Here is a 23279-nt window from a genome sequence, read left to right on the forward strand (position 1 = left end):
CGTTATCCCACCAGTCCTTGCAGAGTCAGCTACAACAACACCTTTTGGGCCGCCCGCCAAATATTTGCAGGAAAAAAAAAAAAAAATCAGAAATCATATGCTGTGTGAGCAGGCACAAGTTGCAATCATTGCAGGTTGCTTTCATTGGCTGGAGCAAAATGCATTTGGTTGCTGATGCAAAGTGCACTAGAGATCTACGTCAGTCAAAAGAGTTCATGCAAAACCAACAATGAAGCGTTAAGGGTTAGCAAGACTGTAAACAGAGCTGTTTATTGAGGTGAAATACATCACCTGCAGGTGTATAATTGATTATAATATCCTAATGTAATCTGTTATAGTGAGTTCAAGACTAGAATTTAACCTGTCAATACACCAATACTCAGGCAAAATGGAAAAAATATAAAATAAAGCCTGATGAAAGCCCAAACAAAAAAGGAAAAAATAGCCAGTTAATCTTTTAAGTCATTTATCCATAAAGTAATAACATTTTCACTGGTTTCAGCTTTTAAAAATTGGATGATTTCTTTTATTTTTGTGCGTTATATTATTGGAAAAGCTTTTTTTCTGTCATTTGAGCTAAACAGTGACTGAGTTAATTAAAAAATGTTGTGCATTGGCAATGAATACATATATCTTGGATTACAGACGTATGAAAATATGCTAGGTCCGACTAATTTATGTGAAAGAAAATCTTACTGATGTATCTCCATAAGATTTATTTGTATGACAGGTATTTAAAATTACAAATGAAAATTGACACAGAGCTCGCTGTGGTGAAATTAGATGTTCTCATTGCTGAAAATTACATTACCCAACTCTTTGTCTTAAAAAAATAGTGAGTACAGAACTTTAATGTTGTAAAAGGTCAATATGTGAATAAATAATGTATTAGTTATCAGCTACAGACAGCTGGGCGTTCAGAATAGCAATATACACCAGTCAGCCACAACATTATGACAGGAGAAGTAAATGACATTCACCATATTGTGACAATTTAATGTTCTGCTGGGAAACCTTTGGGCCTGGTTTTTTCGTTAATGTGGATGTTACTTAGACATGTAGCACCCACCTAGACCAGACCTGGCACCCCCACCCCATAACAATGACACAGAGACAGTTTTGTATTAACTCAAAACAGTTTAGGAACAACTCAAAAAAAGCACATGAAGAACAGCACAAGGTGTTGACCTGGCCTCCAGATTCACTAGATTCCAAACTGATCAAGTATCTGTGGGATGATCCACAGAGGCCCCTCCACTCAACCCATAGGACCCAAAGGCCCCCCACTAACAACACTGTGTTGCCGGACACCACAGGACACCCTTAGAAGCCCCATGTCCATTCTCTGATGAGTCACAACTGTTTTGTAGGCACAAGGGAGACCTACACAATATTAGGAAGGTGGTCATAATGTTATGCCTGATTGGTGTACTGTATATGCAGAACAAAATTTTTACGTCTAGATTTTTCTCTCTGTTTATCCAACGATGGGTCGCTGTGACAACAGGCTCAGCAAGGTATTCCAGAAATCCCTCTGCCTAGCAACGTTTTTTCAGGTCCTCATGTGGGATCCCAGGGCATTAAGACAAAAAAGGATGAACTGATGGAGACTATCCACTGAAGTTTGCTGCACAGTGTCTAGACTGAGAACTCTACAGAAGCTTTCAACAGACTCAAAGTCAAACAATGCCTTTGGCAAGAAATGATATGACGATAATAATAATTTTGAGTACAGAGTGAAAACAGCTTAGCTTGTTAAAAAAGATAAATGAAAACTACAAGTCCTTATGATCTGAGTGAGGACCTGAAATAGGAGAATTTAAAACTCAACTGTGTCTCTTTCTGTTGACATTGCGTCATCTGTTTTGTTTTTCCAGTGACAGTAAAATGAAATGCAAAGCATCTGACCCACGACTGTAAACCTTTTCCTGGTGCTGCTGCACATAGAGGTGACAATACGTAACTGCATCAAGGTACTCGCTACTCACTTTATTTTCATAGTATAGAGTAGTCTCCCTCCACCTTTACGATCTTAGAGAAGCTAAGTGTATGACGTGTAGCTGTGTGTGTGTGTAAAACATCTGGGGATATTACAACCCGTGACACTGGACTAAAACAAAGCGTTAAAACACATTTCCTTGTTCACCAGTTGTGGGGTTTGTGAAGCCACCGGCAGCATCATGTTCTACGGTTCTTCCTCGGGGGCGAGTATGTCCCTACCATCCAAGAGCCGGCTGAAACGCCAGAGCAGGACCTTCACACAGGTGAACGCACACACAATCACAAACACATGAACATCTGGGTTCATTTAAGGTTCGACTTTAGAGGTAAAGGTGAAATAACAATACAGTTTTAGTGAATTGCTTGGTTAACACATTATAAGATTTTAACGATTCAGTTTATCTCAAATATAAACACACACGGACATATAAAAAACAGCAATAAAGATAAAGTTTTATCTGATACATCCAAGCAGCTGCCTCTGTGGACAAAGTGACAAAAGCTGCAATTTCTTTGAATTACCATTTGAGGCTGGCTCCAAAAGTCAGGCAATATTCACACCATGTTTAAATGGAAACTTTACAGCAGAAATAAACACGTTTACAGCCGGGTACAAAACGGTGTTTTGTTCTCTATAGACAATTTTCCTTGTTCCTGTCAACCCTTAAAACATCAGAGCTTAGTGACTGTCCTAACTGAACTAACATGCTAAACTGAAATGTAAAGCAAACATCATCACGCTAGCAGTGTTAAACCTATGAGCCCTTAGCTCTGTTACGTGCAGCATCGCAGACTTTACACCTTCTTCAGAGCAGATGTGTTTGTTTGTTTGTCATAGCAGGAAAAAAAAAACACAGGTGTACTTTAGGTAGGCTGGTTGAAGGGTCCTCTTTTTGTGCATACTGGCTTGCAGCCAGGGCTAACTGGGACACGAAAGTAGTGTTACTTGTACTTTTTGTTTTTGACAAGTCAAAATGTTTGCCATTAAAAAAGTTTCTGTGGTGAAAGTCACATACAAAATCCTCCTAACTTTAAGTGTAGTGATCAAAGATGGCTGTTATCTAATCTATCTATGAAATAAACTGAAGCGTTGTGCATGTTTGAACATCACAATATGTTTATTTTGTAATTAGTTTGAATATGCAGTCCCTTTTTCTTCTCTGCAGTACATTAATTGTTTTTTGTGTGTTCATCAGGTGCTCTACCGCACTCTGAGCTACAGAGACCGTGTCCCAGCAGAAACTGGAACAAACACCCGTGGGGAACGGCGCACGATGACTGAACCCCCAGAACGACCGGCAGATGACCCGGCTGAACTCTCCACGCAGAGCTCGGCCCCCGGGGTGCTGAAGATTTTCGGAGATGAAATCTGCGCAGGTGCCAACTACAAGAGTGTCCTGGCCACGCCGCGCTCCAGTGCACAGGAACTGGTGAAGGAGGCCCTCGAACGTTACTCACTGAACAAAGAGGCTGCCAGCTCCTACGTCCTGTGCGATGTGATCGGACGTCTGGAGGGCGGCGGTGGGATCGGAGGAGGCGGGTGGAGGACTGAGTGCTTGCGTGCGCTGGGGGACAATGAAAAGCCGCTGTTGCTCCAGGAGTTGTGGAAACCCAGAGAAGGACACGCTCGCAGGTTTGAGCTGCGCAGGAGAGCAGAGGTCGAGGAACTCAACGCCAAGGAGAAGGATACTATCACTGCTGGTGAGGAAACACTCACACAAAGTTGCACACACACACACACACAGATCGACAGGTACACACACAGACTCACACACAGCAGCTGGTCTAATTCCCTTCCTTTCTTAACATGTCAAACTCAGCAGAAAAGCACAGCTCGTTAGCTCCTCTGCAGTCAGTGTGTGTGTGTGTGTGTGTGTGTGTGTGTGTGTGTGTGTGGAGATGCAGAATAAGAGCTTTTGTCATAGTTATTATCCTGTAGGGAAGATATTGCTCCTGTGTGTTTCTATATGAAGATATTTTGAAGATTTATATCTGAGTTCCTATTAGAGACACAAAGTCTGTGCCTGTATAATTGAATTGTTCGAAGAAACACACTCGCACGCAAACAATGCAGTGGAATTGCACAGACAGCCGGTCGATTGATTGAGTGAAAGCTGAAGCCTTTAAAACTAGAGCTGTAGGCAGGTGTGGGCACTCTGATGTTTTTATGAATGGCACATTTGTACTACAGTGCCGTGATATCGTTTCCTGCTAAAGTACCCACGTGAAACTCTTCCCAGCTGAGAGACGAGCTCCAAACTCTTTACATCTGCAATGCAGCAATAGGAATACTGATCCACATTCTTTAGGAATCACGATGTGACCTTTACGTGTAATTGGCTTACTGAGGGATGAAAAGTTTGCCATTTAAACACAGACAAATTCATAAACTCCCAGCTACGGTGTTTTTCAGAGGGATATTTTCAGCCTCCCAGTCACACGTTGCACTTTGCAGCAACACCAACATTTCTGGCGTCTGGAGTTTTTCTGGTTGCTATGTCAACTTCTGCGGTAGCCAGAGAGTCGGTCGGCAATCTCCTCTGTTGTTCTATCATTTTCAGACTATAGAGGAGACGATAGTAGCCTGTAAAGAATAAGGCTGGTGGTGCTAGAAACTCCATGAAAAGGATCAAATGTGTAATTTTTTATTTTTTATTCACCCCAACTATTATGTTTTCATTTTGTGCATTAAGTGGAAGTATGAATAGTTGATAAAAATAAAATTCGACGGAAGTGCAGTATCACATCATACAAGAAATATGTGACATAATCTCAACTGTAGATAAACTACGCTAAAAAGAAAAATACACCCTGATATAGGAAAACACCAGATTTATGGTCTGGCTAATCAGACGGTCCTCTTTAATAAACACATTACATAACCATTAACTCCATAGTCTAGTCATTTTATTTTTAAATGCCACTGGGTGCCTGTATTTATACATGAAGCACACAACCTATATAGCATATTAAATGTCTTTTCTGCACACATTTTCTTGCAGAGTTTAAGTTAAAGTGCTCAGTAGTAAGTTGTGAATTTCTTGGGGATCTTTAGGACCATCTTGTCTTTTTGTAACCGAATGTGACCATATTTGAGGGAGGAACTGGAGAAGAGCGACGGGTCGATTAGACTTAGAACCTGACGTTACGCACGCACAAGGTCGCCACGGTCTAGAGCTGCTTTTTCACGATTGTAACTCACTGAAAGAACATCATGCTCTACTGATGAAGATTTGAAACTAGTGACTGAGACCATAAACTCTCTGGGAAAAGGTTTACTGAGGTAATCAGTCAACCGAGAAGTCGGGTCATTCTGTCAGAGACATCTGTACAATCAAACATATTTTTGCTGCTAGTGGAACAATTGCAGGTTCAAGGTTCACAGGTTTTATGTACAGCCTATGATATTTATAGCAGGAGTTTATGTGTTCATTGTCATCGAGGGACATGTTACCCAGTGCATCACTGTGGCACAATGATGCATTTTTATTGTTGTCATATCTATCTATCTATCTATCTATCTATCTATCTATCTATCTATCTATCTATCTATCTATCATCACCAGCCTTATCCTTGCAAAGCATTCTTTCCTGTTCTCAGAGACATTTCAGTTACGTCTTCGTGTGAAAATATAAACACAGTTATAATCACAGCAAACAGAACTTTCTGCCGCGAAACTGCTTTGTCAACAAATACATATTAATCCAGGTTTTCATTTTCACACTAACCTTTTCTCTGTCGTGTTATAGTGTTTACAAAACTCTCCAACCCTGGAGACTCTTTCTCTCTGCCTCTGTCGTCCTCTGTTTGTGTGTGTGTGTGTGTGTGTGTTTGTGAAGGGCATGTTCACGTGTGAATTGTGTGAATTCTCACACACACTTTAACAAAAGAGATCGCGCTTTAAAGGTACTGTAGGATTTTTGTTGAATACGTCAACACATCACAGCCCAGTTAATTCTGTTATCACGTTTCAATGACGTAATGAGAAACCAATTTGGCCGTGATATGTTTGACAGAAAATCCTGAACTTCACACCTTTAATTGTGTATCTCTGTTTGCTCCACAGTGCATGTGTGTGTTTTTTTGTGGTGTGTTGATGCCGTGTGTGTTTGGGGGTAATTCTATGCTTGGTGTTTTGGTGCGGGGGTGTTTTCTCAGCCTTCCACCTCCTAACCCCTCCCACCCTGCTGTAGGCCCCCGAACCCCCCAATTCCTGGCGGCTCTCATGGGTCGATCCGGGCTGGGCAGACACAGGAGCTCCCCCCTACGGTCTGGTCGAGTGGTACAGTCCAGCTCTAAAGGTGGGGACTGGCCTCAGGTAGGGTGGCTGTCAGTCATTGCCATGGAGACCACCTCTACCTGCGTTGTCACCTGTGCCACCCCCATTAACAGTGATTTAGAGTGTGTGAATAAATCTGTGTGAGCCATCGCATGGCCTCAAGAGTCCTCAGGCTCAAGGCATGAGGAGCTGCTCAGTCCACCTTTCATCTGGTCTGCTGTCGTCAGCCACATGAGCTGCTCCATCCAGCACCATCTCCTTCATCTGACTCCGACTTGTTCACTCCAGCCTAGATTTGTTTTAAATGTTGGTTTCCACTCAGCTCACACATGACTGTTATGCACTCGTGTCACTCAAGCCTGAGACGTTACTCAGTTCACTCATGTGTCAAACATACATGTTATGCGTGCACATGCCTAATTTAAGCACGCTTTCTACTTTGCCTTCTTCTTGTCTCCTGTTTCCTTGCTTGTCTTTATTATTCTCCACCACTCCCTCCTCTTGCCCTTCTCTCTCCCCTTCTTTTTCCCTCTCTTGCTATTCCTCTCTGCCTCCTGGTAGATATTAATGCCCAGGCTCGTAAGCTCCAGAGGAATAGGGCGAAGGGGACACTGACCCTTCCACGGTCCAGCAACTCCTCCTTCTGCCGCAGCCTCAGTGAGACCAGTCTCAACCAGGTGGGACCTCCTGCTGAAGCCTAGTTATCATGATTGATTGTTAGTATTCACTGAACAGTTTCGCCTTAAATCTTAAATGTTTTTCTGTGTGTGTGTGTGTGTATCTGCAGCTTGGAGTGGGAGACGAGCCCAAGCGTTATTACTCCACCCTTCCAGGACCCTTAAGGGGGCGAGAACGTGAGGCGGCCTCCAGTGGCCGGAGGAAAGAGGAGGGAAATCAGGGAGGTGGAGGGGTGAGGCACTCTCTGTATCAGTCACCTCATCTACTGCTGCTGCAGGGATACAATCGGCAGGTGAGGACGGTGTAGAGGTTCATGTGCTGCTTTAGAGACCTCTGATGTGTTTGGTTATGTGATGTTTATCCTGTGTGTTGCAGGACTGCCTGGTTTACCTCCTGAACAGAGAGCAGCACACGGTCGGTCAAGAGACTCCATCAGCTCGCCCCAACATCTGCCTCTTTTCCCCTGACATCCTTCCCCTCCACTGCCGCTTACGCCGAGTCCCTGCGCCCCGCCGGCATGCCAGCAGCAGCAACAACAACAAGGGAGAAGACCTGGCGGAGAGTCAGCGTTTCTGCGTAGCTGTTGAGCCCGTACTCAACGCCACAGTTTTGGTGAACTTTTCCCGCTGCGAGCGCTCCACCACGCTGCGACACGGTGACCTTCTCTCCTTCGGAGCACATTACATCTTCTTGTACAAAGATCCCACAGGTGCTAAGCCTCTGCCCGCGCAAACCTTGGCTCGCCTACGCACGCTTGGGCAGCTTTACGACGCAGGGGCGGCGGCGGAGGAGGGAGAGGGCGGGGCTCAGAGCTGTAAGATGTGTGGCTCCGTGCTTAAGGACAGAGCAGCACAGGTGTTGAGTGTGCCAGCAGTTAGACGCAGCTTCAAACCTCACCTGGTAAAACCCCGCAGTGTCGGGACAACAACCGGAGGACCCCTGACTTTGTCAGCAGGTGACGGAGGAGGAAGAGGAGGAGGTCAAAAAAGGAGGCTGCAGCTGGAGTTTGACCAGGCTCATGAAGACCAGCTGTTGAACAGGATAATGTCTCTCATTGAACCTGGAGGTCTGTGCACTGAATATTTATTTTTATCCAGCACTAGCTGCTAGCCAAGAGGTGTATAAGATAATTTTCAAAAACTTCAATCCTGTCTGTTGTATAGGAGACGACCACAAGCTGACACCTGCCTACCTGCTGTGTCTGTGCATACAACACTCTGCCTCAACCTTCCCACCTGGGAGTTTTGGAAAACTGCTGCTCAAGATTGTCCGGCGGATCCAGACCATCGCATGGGTAAGTGTCAGGCTATGTAACTTTATTTTGTTTTTCTTTTTTTGTACTTTGGCCTCCACTTAAGATGACGGCATGTGGAGAGAAACCAGTCAGCTGTGTCAGGTCAGGTGAATAGTTAAACAGGGGGGCAGATCACATGTTTTGTGCTCTATTACACTCACACACACACACACACACACACACACACACACACACACACACACACACATACTGCATTCTGCTGCCACCACAGTAGAACTTTAGTAAAAGAACAGGGATTGAAAAGATGAAAAGTAATCAGTGTTTTGGCACCCATGGGCTAAATACACATTTAATTGACTTTTGAAGTACAGAATACACGACCGCAGGTTTAAGATCTCCCCACAATTTTTGAATAAAGGTCAGATGTCTGTGAGGTCCATTCTAAAAGGTTGATATTTTTGGATATTGAGGTAAACTTTGGATAATTTCTTCTTGTGAGATCATGTGAGAATCTGACTGTAGCTGATCCACAGAGGTTCAGACCAACCAGCTACTTATGAGGAACGACGTGCAGCTCTGAGCGTGTTTTAGGTACGATGACAATCTGTGATGAAGCGATCTGATTGGTTGAAGTTGGCGGCAATGGAGAGATGATGCATCCAGTCACGTGCAAAGTCATTTTTTTTTTTTTTTATTGGCTTTTCTTTTGCACACAGGAGGACTTCTTAGATGATTTTGTGTAACAAGCCATCTCATATGCCAGTTAGAGAAGCCTTTCTTTTATTTCCTTTCCCTCCGGTTGCCAATCCCACTGTTGAATATTTTCGCGTGCATACTCAACATTTGGCCAGGTCATTTCTTCAACTTATTCTTCTTCCTTTTCTCCAAACACACATTTGGGGATTGTGGATAAATGGCTGATATTTAACTTTATCTGTCCACTGCATAGGTAGAAATAAAATTAGTGCCAATGTGGCATCTGATTTTCAATACAAAACAATATTTGTTAGTTTGGTAAATATTATTATATTCTAACCCAAAAGAAAACTGCTCAATAGATCACTGTGATTAAATAGTAGATTTAGTAAATTATAGTCCAAGTTAGAAATGTTTTGGATCTGATTGTAAGATGACTAAACGAGCGTATTTCTAGTTTTTGATACCACACATTTTACTCGATACCTTCATTAATACACAGGATTAGATGTTACAATCCCTTGTGCCAAGATTCCAGGCAAAACACATTTAGAGGCCCTGTCCATCTGAGAAACCCTAACAAACCTATGATCATGAGATATGACGATTAAACCTACAATCTACATGAACTAAGTAAATGCTGCTGGCTTGTAGTCCCACAGAGCAGCAGAGGATAATTCAACCCTTGTGAAATATAAGCTAACCTAGACTGTCTCTGCTCCTGTGTCCTGAATATATAGGATTGCTTCATGTTGCTCCATGTAAGGTGGCCAGTTCCTACTATAAAACAGTCTGGAAGCTTGGACTATGTTTTTCCCTACCGGTTTTAAAATATGTTCATTTAAACAGTGACAAAAAAGAAAGGTGTGTTTGTTTTAGGCTCATTTTATATTCAGGTCAGTAGACCTCAACCTAATTACCATACGTCACGGAGAGTTTGCTCGGTTTAGTACATCTGATAGTGGTATTTCTTTCTGCAGTTTAGCAATATCGTCGTGAAGTGCGGTTCTCCTACGCACATCCTAAAAGTTTAATGAGCTCTTAATTGCTGTCTGTGTGTGTGCCTTGCAGGAGAAGACAAAGGAGCTGGCTCAGAAGCAAGCTCAGCAGTGAGTATCACTTTCCATCTTGTGTTCGGGAAAGAAAGAAAGAAAGCATGTGTGCTTATGTGCCGTATGTCAGCCTAACTGTGCTTAACCCGTCACTCTGTGCGTGTCAAAGTAGCCAGGACCCGGCCTCCCTCTCGCTGCTCAGCATCTCAGACCTGGTCCCAGACCTGCAGACCATCTTCTTCTGGATGTCCAACTCCATCGAGATCCTCTACTTTATACAACAAAGAGCGCCAGCATACACACACAGCATAGAGACACTACAAGGTACACACACGCACACAAAAAAAAAAGTCTGAATGATGAGTGTGGAAATAACAGGCTGAGGCGTCATTACTCACGCTGACACAAGTAGATACTGACACAGCTTTAGCCCTGACTTCCCCTCTCACTGTTCATCCTTTTAAATGTGCCTTTGTCTCCGTCATCTGTGTCTAGGGTCAAAGGAGTCGTTGCTATCGGCGACAATATCAGCCAATGAGGAGGCAATGAGCATCCTGGAAGAAGTGATCATGTACACGTTCCAGCAATGTGTCTACTATATCACCAAGGTAATCTGTCACCGCGGCAACGGCGCCATCTTCTTAATGAGCGAGACACTTTTTATCTTGTTTTTAAGGCAAGCTGGATGAATAAGAACTGACCCCTGTTCACACAGAGGGCTGATTAAATTGTCACACACACACACACATCTATACACTCAGTGAGCGGCTAGATGAGGCGAGAATATGAATAAATTATTCTGTAATTTCAGAATACCTTCATCATCATCATGCCTTTCTGTCTCTGTGTGTTTGTCCACGTGTGTGTGTGCCCAGGCTCTTTATGTAGTGTTACCTGGTTTGTTAGACTGTAATCCATTCCCGGTCGACAGCTCTGAGCCCTGCTGGAAAGGAGGTGTCGGGTTTCCTGAGCCGGTACGCAGGGTCCTGCAGGTGAGAAAGTGCACTGTGTTTTTCTTTTTTCCCAGATATAATTAAATATGTTGATTTACCACCATTAAGAATAATAAGAAGAAAAACCTTTATTTGTCCCGCAATGGGGAAATTGCAGTTTGCAACAGCATACAGAAAAGAAAAGAATAAATACATAACAAGAGTAAAAAGAGTAGCGTATAAAAGATAAATAATGAAATGGAACAGGATAAAAAATATTGCACAGACTGGTTTGACTGGGTTTTGAAGTTTTTACACCTTGTGGTGTAATACTATTGCACTTATATCAGGAGTGTTCATTGTGTAGTCTAACAGCAGCAGGAAGGAAAGACCATCGAGGTCTTTGAAGCAGTCTGTCACTGAAGCTGCTCCTCATTTCTGTCAGGTCACCGTGCAGGGGGTGGGACTCGTTGTCCAGCACGGATGACACTTTAGCCAGGACTCTCCTGTCACCCACCTCCCTCACTGAGTCCAAAGGGCAGCCCAGGACAGAGCTGGACTTCCTGATATTTTTTATTTTATTCTATTTTGACTTATTTGAAGATACGTATTTTAAGGCCCCAACTCTGCTTGGAATGATCACAGCTTTTGAATATTGTTTTTCTTTATTACATCTAAAGTTCAGTTAAACATCCTTGCTGAGAAAAACATGTGTCCTTCTCACTACTGAACAGTTTCTTATGTGTAATAGTGGTTTTCAGTTTTCCATATAACACATGCAAGTTGCGTACTGGATGAGGATTGGCTTCCAAGCTACTTCTGATTTTAGAGAAACCTCCCTCTTTTAGCAGTTGATTGTGAAAACAGCGTCCACATTTTTTTCAAATTTCATTTTCATTTTAGTCATTTATGTCCATTCATTCTGAAAATAAGAAATTAGGTAATCTGACTGGCAAAATGTTTATTTATTTTATTATTTTGACTATTGCCAAATTCAGAGCAACAAACAATTTGTCATATTTTACTGGACAGATTTTTATGTGACAGACAAATGAATAATTTCTTAAAACAACGTCTAATAATTGTTATTTATTTAAGGAAAGATTCTCTGCTATAAAAAGAAACTTTATAATTTCAGTAGTTTTCATTAGACAGAGAAGACCTTGAGCGTCTTTCTTTATTGTCCTTCATACAGCAAGAATTATCTACATCTCATAGAAGTTTACACATATTGATGAGATCTCCGTCTTCTCCTCCAAACCAACTGATGGAAGTAGACCTAAAATGTGTTTGTTGTCCTATAACCTACCTAACCCCCCAACAATGTTCTGTCAACCCACAGAACATTATTTAAAAGTTGAATGGAGGACACATCTGAACATCTGAATTGAGGATTTATAAAATGTACAGCCAGTACAAGTTTCAGTATATTTGATATAATTTAATTTATCTTCAACAATGAGATTCTGGTAATAGAATAAATATAATATTATAAATGCCTTTGTCATTATATATACAAAAACAACAATAGATGCATTGATACGTATGCATGTGTGTGTGTAGGTGTTTCAATGTGCCCAGGAGCTTCTGCAGGGCTACCAGGTTCACCCGGAGATCCAGGCTCAGATGTTTGCTTACCTCTTCTTCTTCTCCAACGTGTCGCTGTTTAACCAGCTAATGGACAAAGGTAGGGCAAAGATGTGCACACACACGCTCACTCACTCTTCCATTAGTCCTCCCCATGGGTTTGTACAGTTGTTTGTGAGAGAGACAGTGAACGGGAGTGTGTGTGTGTGTGTCCTTGTGTCCTTGTCAGCATTTTGACAGGGGCTAACCAGGATTTGTCCTCGATGCCCTTCTTCTATCTGCATTCTGTTTCTCCCCCTCCTCCTTCATGCATTCCTTCTTTCCATCTGGCCATCAGGGGTGAGACAAAGAAGAGTATAGATGGGATTAGATGGAGTCGAGCGAGAGGAGATAGAGATGGGGAGGAGTGAAAAAAGGGCAGAGTGAAGGGTAAAGGGCTGCAAGGCTGTTTGGTTCCTTGTGATGACCTTGCTAATAGTCTATTACCTTGTCTAAATACAGAAAATGGTAATTTACCGCCAGCTACAGCTAAGAGTCCACTCACACACACATACACTCAGCCATAAACATGCCATACGTCTTCATTAGCAGGTGGAGACAGGAGAGATCACATGTCTGGCAAAGGGAGAAGGAGAAATAGCTTTATATTCAAGCAGGGACTACACCGTCCCCCGTCTCATCGCTCCTCTCCTGCTTGCTCTGTCTGTCTGGCTTCCTCCCTCACCCCCTTTTTTTTTTGTCGCTCATTGATATTTCTCCGCTGATGGTGTCCATGGTAACAGCGAAGGGAGTTTCTTGCAGGTAACGCTGACGTTTGCATGGAGCACTCTGCAACGCACAGACTCACTCACATTCAGCTCAACACTCAACAACACTAAACACACACACAGTGTCTCAGTATAGCTGAGGACAAAGAAGAAATCAACATTAGGAGCCGTTGTCTTGCGCCTTGCAAACAGATTAGAAGGGACAGCTCTTTGTTATTTGGACCGTCTGATTGTACGGTGGCTTTTCTGCGTTTAAAGGTGCATGTGTGTTTGCAAACCAGCTGCTATGAAGCTTTATGACACCTTTGCCAAGAGGTTAAGTGATGTCTCGTCTGTATGCGTTGCCTCACACATAGATTACTGTATGCCCAGACATAAGCCTATTACAGAGGGGAGGGTATGTGGGTGTGTGTGTGTGTGTGTGTGTGTGTGTGTGTGTGTGTGTATTCAAGACATATGGTAGAATATTTGAAAGGTTGAAGGGTGTGTGCAGCCCCTGCAGATAATGCTGCCAGTTTTTTGTCTGTCTGAAGCTGCTTCAGTGTGTTGACAGAGACGTTAGGCTACGTGTGTGGAGCACCAAGTGCCGGGAACTGTAAATGATTCAAAGCTGGCATTACTTGTTTCATCAGATTTGGTCATTTCTGTACAAAATTTCAAATCTTTTGCAGCACAAAACAAATTGATTCATCTTGCATCCGAACCATCTCTTTCTATTTTCTGTGTGTGTGTGTGGCCTCAGTTCAGGAAACCAGACCCTTTTAAAATTATTTGACTTTAATAAAAGTCAGAAACTATTTCTGTATGGATCCATTGTGATAATTAAAACATGTGTCTTTACATATGTACACATCTGCATAATAATAATTAAAATCCTATGTGTTTTTCTGATTTCTAAAATAAGATTTTCTTTGTCTTAAATGATATGTAAATCTACAGCCATTTTTCACTGTTGGACACTTAAAGGTCCAATATGTTGGTCAGTTGGAAGATTAACTGATAAGGAAAATTATGTCAGTAGAAAGACTGAGCGGGAAGAGTTTTACATTGATTTTACTGTTATTGCATTATACATTTCAGTTTGTATTTACTTTAATATATTTATTCTACCTTTTTTTTATTAGTAGGAGTTTACTGAGTGCAGATTGAAAGTGGTGTTTAGTCCAGGTCCTCTTTGTATGAGAGGAGCATTTTTGTTAAACCGTCCCTCAATATATAAAAAATGAAATTATTGAAAAAAAATATATAATCAATTATTTGTTTGCGCTGAGAAGTCTGACACCCAGCTGGAGTCCAGTTGTTTGTCACTGTTTGTCCCAAACCCCAGCGTGAGCTCACTTTGGGGGGTATTTGAGAAAGCACTCTAAGCATTATGGCTGCGGTGATGTGATGGAACAACAGGCCTGGAAAAACTATGGGATACCAGCTTGACAAATGCTAGATTTAGAGTTATCGCCTGCTTAACTCGCCACAAAACTTCCTCTCATTTCTTTGCTGCGATGGAGAGAAAAGAAAGGATTACACACAGACAGGAAGGCTGGCTGTGTTCTGATTTGTCGAGCAGTAAAACACAGTCGGCTAAGCCCTTCTGCGGCAGTGCATTTGTATTCTGCGAGGTGGCTGTTGCTATTGTTTCACCGACTTCAATCACAACTTAATTAAAAATGAATGTTTGTATTGCCGTACAGCACCCCCATAGACATATACACACAGAAGCACACAGTATACACCCTTGAATAAAAACCTACTGCAGTGTTTCTGTTTAAATACCCTGTGTGTTTGTGTGTTTGTGTGTGTGCCTGCATGCAGGTCCATCTCGAGGTTGGTTTCAGCGATCAAAGGTGCTGCAGATTCAGGCGTGCCTGCGGATGGTGATGGAGTGGGCAAGCAGGTCTGGTCTGGGACATCTGGCTGACAAATTCTTCACCAAACTCAACAGCTCTGTCTCCATAATGGCCACACCTCCACAACAGCTCACACAGGTAACACACACCCACACACACCTATAATTCAGGATTGTCCCTTTGTGTATTGTGTTTTATACTCGTGTTTTTTTAGAAGAACTGCAAACTGATCTTTAGAATAATAGTTTGACATTAGCCTAAATAATAGAGGCAAGCACTATTGTTACTGAGACACTTGTGAACGGGAAATCTTTGACGGGTTGTAATCGGTTTTCTCATTTACTTTTAACACCCGTCAAACAAGACCTTTTGTTCTTGAAGCAAAGTGACTCAGATCAGCTATTGATTGATCATCTCCTGCACCCTGCTGCCATTAATGCCGTGTGTCTGCACACAAATCACCTTGCTTGTTTGCAATGACTTACCCCTTCAGGAATTATCGTCAGTTTCTCCTCTTTGTCTGCAGATGGGTTGGCGAGCGTTGTCTAGCGAGCACCCAACTCTGAAACCAGTCCAACTCCACCGGATTCTCACTCAGTATCAGATCACAGCAGAGATAGGCTCTGTTCCATCATGGCAGCCCAGCAGCGAGGATGAGGCGTATATATACAGAACAGGTACATGTATGAATTTATTCTGGCGGTGTCTCTCTGACAAAATAAAGTCGTCATGTGCCAAAAAAAACAAAACAACTGAGGCTGGCTCCATAAGTGAGTCAATCTCCACACACACACCTCTGTTTTAAATTGTCCAACTTTACAACAGCCTGCTACAAATGCTGTTTTGGTCCTGATTCATGAAAGGGGTGATTTATTTATTTATTTATTTTTTTAAATAAAACTAACTTGTAGAAGTTAAGTTATGCATGATTAAGTATGTGGCTGCGCTGAGTCGCAGGCTGATCACTGATTGTCTGACTCAGCTCCACTCGTGCTCTTCTTCTTTGAGAATGAGTTGAATTGGCCGTGAGTTTGCTAAGACGTAATGGTTTACGGGTGCTGTTGCAGCTTCTTGTAGAAAGAAAGTGCAGCATTTACCACTTTGTTGGTGTCTGACTGCCAACCAATCAATCAGTCCGTCATATTAGCTGTGTCTGCCTTACAGCATATATGATGGATAGTTCCATTTTATGTTTTAGTCAACCACTATGTAGGGCGAGCTGAGTGTGCACTGCACCAGCAAGCATATTCAGGTTTCTTAAAATCCAGGACAAGAGTTTATCTAGTTTTTAAAAGCAAATCTGAGATGTACATGTGCAAACAAATAACTAAGATTCTTCTTAAATGCATTGATAGATACTAGCGTACATGCTAAAGCAGAAATAGAGGAGATAGAGGAGTTGTACGTGTGTGTGTGTGCATATACATGTGTGAACATCAGTTTGTGTGTGTTTAGTTGACCTCCTGGAGAGCTTTGAGAACCACCCTCCCATCGTACTGCCCAGCGCCGGCTTCAGAGTGGACCTGGACAGTGAGTGTGTTGAAGACAGCATCTACAGACAGCTGCTCTACATCCGCCACTACCTGTGGGGGCTACGCGCCAAGACCCAAACACACACCAGCGCTCCCAGCGTGCACACACACTCCAACGGAACCAACACAGCCGACTGGCCGGATGTTCAGGTGAGAAAGACTCGCTGTCAAATACACACACCTAGCGGTAATCCAGGCCATGTGCCTCAGCAGCTGTGGTGGTTGAGGAGTTCCTCATAATCCCATAAATGAAAGACAAAACCCTCTACTCCATCCAACCCACACACACACATACACACTCACAGAAACCTAGACATGGTTAAATCATGTTTAATCTGATTAGTCTTTAGGCTGTCTAATTAGCGGGAACGGCTGACTAGACCATAATCCCCAGTGTTACAGCACCCTCATATGTACGCATAAATGTGCACACAGAAACATGTATACATTCACAAATTAGTCAAGGGGAAAATGTGTCTATAATATGATAATATATTTGGACTTTCATCATCTCCAGTTGGTGTGTTGTGTCTAGGAAACAATACTCTGTTATTACAGGTGGAAGATAAAATAAATATTTATGTTCCTTCCTTTTGCTATGCATCGCATCCTTACTATAGATCACAGATTATTTTCTAAAGTCTGTCCGTCTTATCACGACACAGAGGGAGTTGTTGCCTCCGGCCCACAGCAGTCCCCGCTCTGGAGGTCCCGGGGACGAGGGGACGGCAGAGACGGGAGACGAGAGGGGGCGGGACAGACCCCCAGGCCAATCGCACACACACAGCCTCAGAAGGAACGGCACAGTCCACCACCCGCGCACGGCAAATCCAGACCCGTCCTGCCTCCTGACCCCTCCCAACACCCCGTTGTACCCTGAAGGAGGGGGAGGACCTGGGTCGATCATGGGCACCAACCTTCAGACTAACGGCTGCACCAGCAGAACTGTGTCAGAAAGTAAAAAGGCCAATGGACTCATCACCAACGGACTGGAGGGTAGGCTCAATTATATACACAAATACAAGAGCAGCATACAGAAAAAACACAATCAATATGAATCACACACGGTATGGTGTTTTTGTCCACTCCAAACTATTTTCAATTTAAAGTTTTAACTTTGCAGTTCATTGTACACACCAATTTACTTCATGATCCTACTTTTTTCATCACACTACCAGTTCAGACACCTCAGCTCACAGTATCTGGACACTTAGTGTGATTATTCTCTTTTATAAATTTTGTTTATTTAACTGCAACAAACTCATTTAAATATTTTTTACATAGGTTAACATGAGGTCAGAGTTTGCTGTGGCACTAAAACCGAGCCTGCTGCATAGCCTCATTAATTAAAACTGCATTTCAATATTGGTCAACCATGTTCTGGCCAATACCTCATGCACTTAAAGGAGAACTACTGTTTTTTACAACCTGGACCTTATTTCTGGCATAAACTACGATCGTTTACTCACCCATGTAACTTTTGTGTAATTTGCAGTCGTTCGGGAGATATTTAGATCCACGTATATCCATATAGTGGGAGTGACTGGGGCACCGAAATGCAGCCTCTAAATAATGCATTATCTGCCACGAAACTCGTTCATTTCACAAATATTTTGTTATGATACACTAGACCCCGGATGATGGCTTGTTTGCCTGTAATTTGCTACTGCCATGTTTCGTCCGCAACCTTAGAATCGGAAAAATATTCAGCCATTTTCCAAAAAGCTAGCAGTAGCAAATTACAGGTAAACAAACCGACTGTCGCGGGTGCGCGTGGCGCTCAGAGATGACATCATCCAGGTCAGAAGACATCATCTGTAGGTCAATCTACAGACCCTGGATGATGATAACGGCTAACTCCGGACTCAACAGGGAATAGCACTAGCGTACAAAAACAAAATATTGGTGAAATGAACGAGTTACGCGGCAGATAATGCGTTATTTAGAGGCTGCGTTTCGGTGCCCCAGTCACTCCCACTATATGGATAAACACTGATCTAAATATCTCCCGAACGACTACAAATTACACAAAAGTTATATGGGTGAGTGAACGATCATATTTTAGGCCAGTAATAAGGTCCAGGTTGTAAAAAAACAGTAGTTCCCCTTTAATTCATTTTGTTCCAGTCTTTTTAATCTGTGTGTCCCTCCATTATATGTTACCCATGCACAAATTTTAGCACATTAAATAGTGATGATAATGTTAAGATACCATTTGCAGTGGACACACTTGAAAGTTGCTGTCCTGTGGCTTCACTTAATTTAGTTCCAAGACCACCAAAGAGTGTGTTTAAAACATTTCTGCTTTAATAATAGTATTGTTAATAAGCTACATGTACAGCACTAAATTAGCACAGAAGTCCATGTGAGAGCTAAAGATATACAGGCACTCATCACTTGTCCAGAAATATATCCAGTGACATATGTTTGTTTCCATCTGGATGTATGTGTTGGTAATTGTTGGGTAATGTATCATTTTTTTGGAGGTGGTCACACTTGAACAGAGTTTTCAAAATGTCTTCAAGTCTCATAACGGTTCTCAGGTATCAATGCTTGAGCATGTCTATCAGTAATTCAAACGACAGCTCTGCAGTCAGCACAGTGTAGTGAGTGTGACCTCTGCAGGCTCTCGTCAGAACCACATTTGTGTGTTTTATTAGCTCTCCAGCTGCACCTTTGCACGTGTCTCTGTATCTGTGTTTGTCTTCTGCACAGCAAGACTTTGTTTGTCCAGCCCCATAGCGAGACCCTGTCTGTGTCTGTGCGTGTCTGTGCGTGTCTGTGTGTGTGTGTTTTGTGCCATTGGGTGTCCGTGTCCTCTGCAGGGTGTATTAGTGGGTGTGAGTTTCCTTTCCCTGTATCCTCCCCTGGCGCCCCTTCCTTTCCTGATGACTTGTGTGTGGTGTTTGTAGTGGAACTGGACAAGGGACCCTACGGACTGGGCATGGGACTCATAGACGGCCTGGTAAGTAGACTGGAGACGCACCTCTTCTGACCTGTTCATCTGTGTTTCACCTGTTCATGTTTAGTACATGTGCTGGTAAATACGTGCAATAGGTGACATGATTAATCTGAGCTGACCGTGATGACAGATTCCAGAGTGACATATATCATTACCTCATTGTGTCAGTATACTTATTTTACATAATTATAACTGTATTTATTATGTTTTTAGATGATTTGTACAGAAGATGCTTCACAACTTAACACGTTATGAGCTTACACCTACATTTAACACACGTATTCAATTTTTATATACTGTTTAGAAATGTTAAATGTTCTGATATCCACTTCAGTGTTAGTCTGATGCCAAGATCTCACTTCTTTCCAAAGCTTTCAGTTCATACTAGTTTAGTATTAAGCAGTGGTGTAACTGAAGTGTGCCCAGTATTTTCCATGGACGTGGTATATATTGATTTCAATTACCTCCACACAAACATGCACACTGTGCAAATACTGACACTTCTCCCTCCTGCAGCACACTCCTCTTAATGCTCCAGGCATCTACATCCGGACTCTGATCCCTGACGGTCCGGCTGCGTCCGACGGCAGACTCAGGATCGGAGACCGCATCCTGGCCGTGAATGGGACCAGTCTGATCGGAGCAGACTACCAAAGGTATGAAGACGTTACTGCTGTGTGTGTGTGTGTGTGTGCCCATAACAACAGTGATAGAGATGAATGATACCACTGGTGGATATTGACATTGATGACAGAGTAAGCAGCCTCCACACAATGTTAACCATACCCACTGCTGTCAGCCTCTTAAGCGAATTGATTGCTCTGATTGATTGTTTCGAGGCCCAGACAGTGATGCCCCGTTATCCTTGCTGTCTCTGCTGAGCTTCATGTAACTGGATTCTTGTGTTTCTCCCTCCACTTCCTCCTCTGTGCTCCGTGCAGCGCGGTGGATCTGATTCGTCTGGGAGGGGGACGACTGCGTTTCCTGGTAGCCAAGTCAGACCCAGAAGTCTCAGAGAAGATCAGTGCCTCCTCCTGCTGACCACCTCCATCGCCCATCTGTGACACGCACAGCACAGCACACTGCACTGGACTGGACAAGGGATACAGATGTGTGCACTGACAGACAGGGTACACACAAACACACACTCATGCTCAGCCACATGAAATATGAAGTATGTGAAAATTAGCGTCAGCACAAAGCTAAGCAATCAGACTGGAGGTAAGGCTCCACGACTCCACCGCTACACTCCAGACCTGCTTCATTCGCGCCGACTCCTACTGGGATTGTGTAACATTATCTACAACCCACAGCAGCATCAAAGGAATCCGCAGGAAAGTTGCCCGATTAATCAGCGTTTGAGGTGGTAAAGGTCTGATGTGGTTTAAAGCACAGTAGATTCTCATCAGTCAACCCTCGGAGCATGTGTGACGTTACCGCCTGTGTTTTAGAATCATTTCTATTAGATGTAAATAGCATGGTCAAATGGCTCCCAGGCTCTCAGACAGAGGGACTCTGAAACAGTTGGACACAAACTGAAGACGCCCATTAGGATTTTAAAAGCTTTTCCCGTCCAACAATGGAGTACAGTCTGAATGCTGGACGTCTTACACAGTGCTTTTGGAGTGGAACGTTTTATAAACCCGTTTGTTAAAAGCTCCCGAAGCTCTACCGGTGTCTGCTCTTCTTTTGTGAATGAATGTTGACTTTTGTATTGGAGAGTGAATGACAGAGGAAGCAAGCACAGAAGAAATTCAGGACTCGCATTTCACAATGAACCTCGTCTCTGGACATTACCTTCACTGGAAAAAGATGGAAAAAGTTTTATTCTCAAAAGTGTGCCGCTGTTGTGGGACAAGAATTATTAATTTCGTCATCAAGACCAGATGCTTCACTTCAGCAGTTCGGATGCTCAGTCCCGGCTTGTATAAACAGAGGTGTAAATAATTGTTTGTAAATATTTAACACTTACATTGAAAAGAAAGCCTGCATTTGGGAACTATTCCAGTGTTAATGTTTGGGTTTTTCTGAAACCAGTGTTGTTCAGAACAAGAGAACCGTAGTTATGGATTGTATACCTTCTTCTCTTTTTTCTAAATTATGTATTTATGTTGTTTTATAAACACAGACATGTGTTTCTGCAGTGAGGAAATACACATTACCTTCAAAACAGAAGGTTTTAGCCACACATTGCTTAAATTGTTGGTTCACTCAAATTACAAAAAATTGTTTGCCCAAGGTTTTGAGATATTAATCTACTTCAAATCAAATACAGTGTTACTGAATGTTATATTGTTTTGCTGTAAAAACTTATGTTAGCCTGACACTCATTTTAATCCAGTTATTTTGGTTCCCATTGCAATTACTGCAGTGCACTAAACTTTGAAACCTTCCAAAGCTTTAAATGGAAATTGTGCGTTTGTTGTTACACGGGAAGCAGCGTACGCTAAATTCTTGCCTTTTTTTTTTTTTTTTTTTTAAATGTTAACTTTGGCTGCAACTGTCTAGAAGCCACCGGGGTCAAGATGTACCATGGGTGGCACAGTGGTGTGGTGGTTAGCCACAGCAAGAAGGTTCTGGGTTCGAATCCAGGCTGACTGGGGCCTTTCTGTGTGGAGTTTGCATGTTCTCCCTAGGTCTGCGTGGGTTCTCTCCGGCTTCCTCCCACCATCCAAAGACATGCTTGTTAGGTTCATTGGTGATTCTAAATTGGCCGTACGTGTGAGTGTGAATGATTGTCTGTCTCTCTGTCCTGCGATTGACTGGCGACCTGTCCAGGGTGTACCCCACCTCTTGCCCGATGACAGCTGACTCCAGGCCTCCCCGTGATCACAGGACAAGCAGTTACAGAATGATATTGTGAATACCAAAAGAGGGGGCTGTTTCTTTGAACTTTTCTTCTGAACACAGTAAACAGGCAGTCCTTGTCGTCCTCACCTACAGGAGCCGTGCGATGTGTTTGTAGTTAATTAGTTTTATTGCAGTCTTACAAGCAGCAACAGAAGGCTTGACTATACTGTAGCATTACTACCTGTGGTGACGCTTTTCCTAATGGAGTCTCATAATCTGCAGGTGGCATCAGGTGGCCTGACCTCACTTTTTTTTTTTTTTTTTTTTATAATGACTCTTTTCCTGGAAGAGGGTGGATTTATATTAAGTGGTGCAAGCAAGAAATAACCAACTACGTTTACCTGGGGCTGGGCTGAGGGGCAGGCAGAAATCTTAAAACTTGGGCAAATAAAACCAACTACGTGCGTGAGGAGATGTGTAACGAGAATGTAATGTGATTGCACTAACAATCTACCTTTTCATAAGCAATGTCTCCTAGGGTTGCAGTTATTTTCCATTGTTGATTAATGTGGTTGTTTACTTTATATTCATTTTTTTGTTGAGATCTTAGTTGGAGAACCTGAACAAAATTTCCCAAAGACTGCTTTGTATGGTCAAAAAAAAAAAAAAGGTGTAAGGCCTTGATCTGAGAAGGTGCAGCCAGAGAATATTTGCCAATTTTACTTGAAACCATAGATGAATCAAATTGTTTGCGCACTTGTTGGTATTTTCCAGGTATTGTTTTGTTTCTTCCTGCAGACACTGGTGTAAATTTCAGTCTGTGGTTTTTTTTTTTTTTCCCTCTGATCAGCTTTACTCTGGAAGTATGATTCAGTTCAGCTCTTTGCAATAACATTTTACATT

The 23279-nt window shown here is 42.7% G+C and overlaps 1 protein-coding gene across 1 annotated transcript; it reads left to right on the top strand.

The window, feature by feature from the left end:
• Positions 1-2180: 2180 nt before the first annotated feature.
• radil (Ras association and DIL domains) lies at positions 2181-22891 on the top strand (the record flags this gene model as incomplete). The annotated part of the gene is made up of 19 exons (XM_084571456.1): positions 2181-2264; positions 3198-3702; positions 6196-6303; positions 6843-6958; positions 7069-7251; positions 7335-8025; positions 8123-8253; positions 9982-10019; positions 10135-10286; positions 10458-10570; positions 10838-10954; positions 12458-12581; positions 15058-15230; positions 15619-15769; positions 16548-16774; positions 17290-17620; positions 19450-19589; positions 20103-20242; positions 20528-22891. The coding sequence occupies 19 exons, from the start codon at positions 2181-2183 to the stop codon at positions 20625-20627; spliced, it is 3624 nt and encodes a 1207-aa protein (XP_084427582.1). The 3' UTR covers positions 20628-22891.
• Positions 22892-23279: the final 388 nt, after the last annotated feature.

Source organism: Chelon labrosus (assembly GCF_963514085.1).
Source record: "Chelon labrosus genome assembly, chromosome: 2".
Taxonomy (NCBI): Eukaryota; Metazoa; Chordata; class Actinopteri; order Mugiliformes; family Mugilidae; genus Chelon; species Chelon labrosus.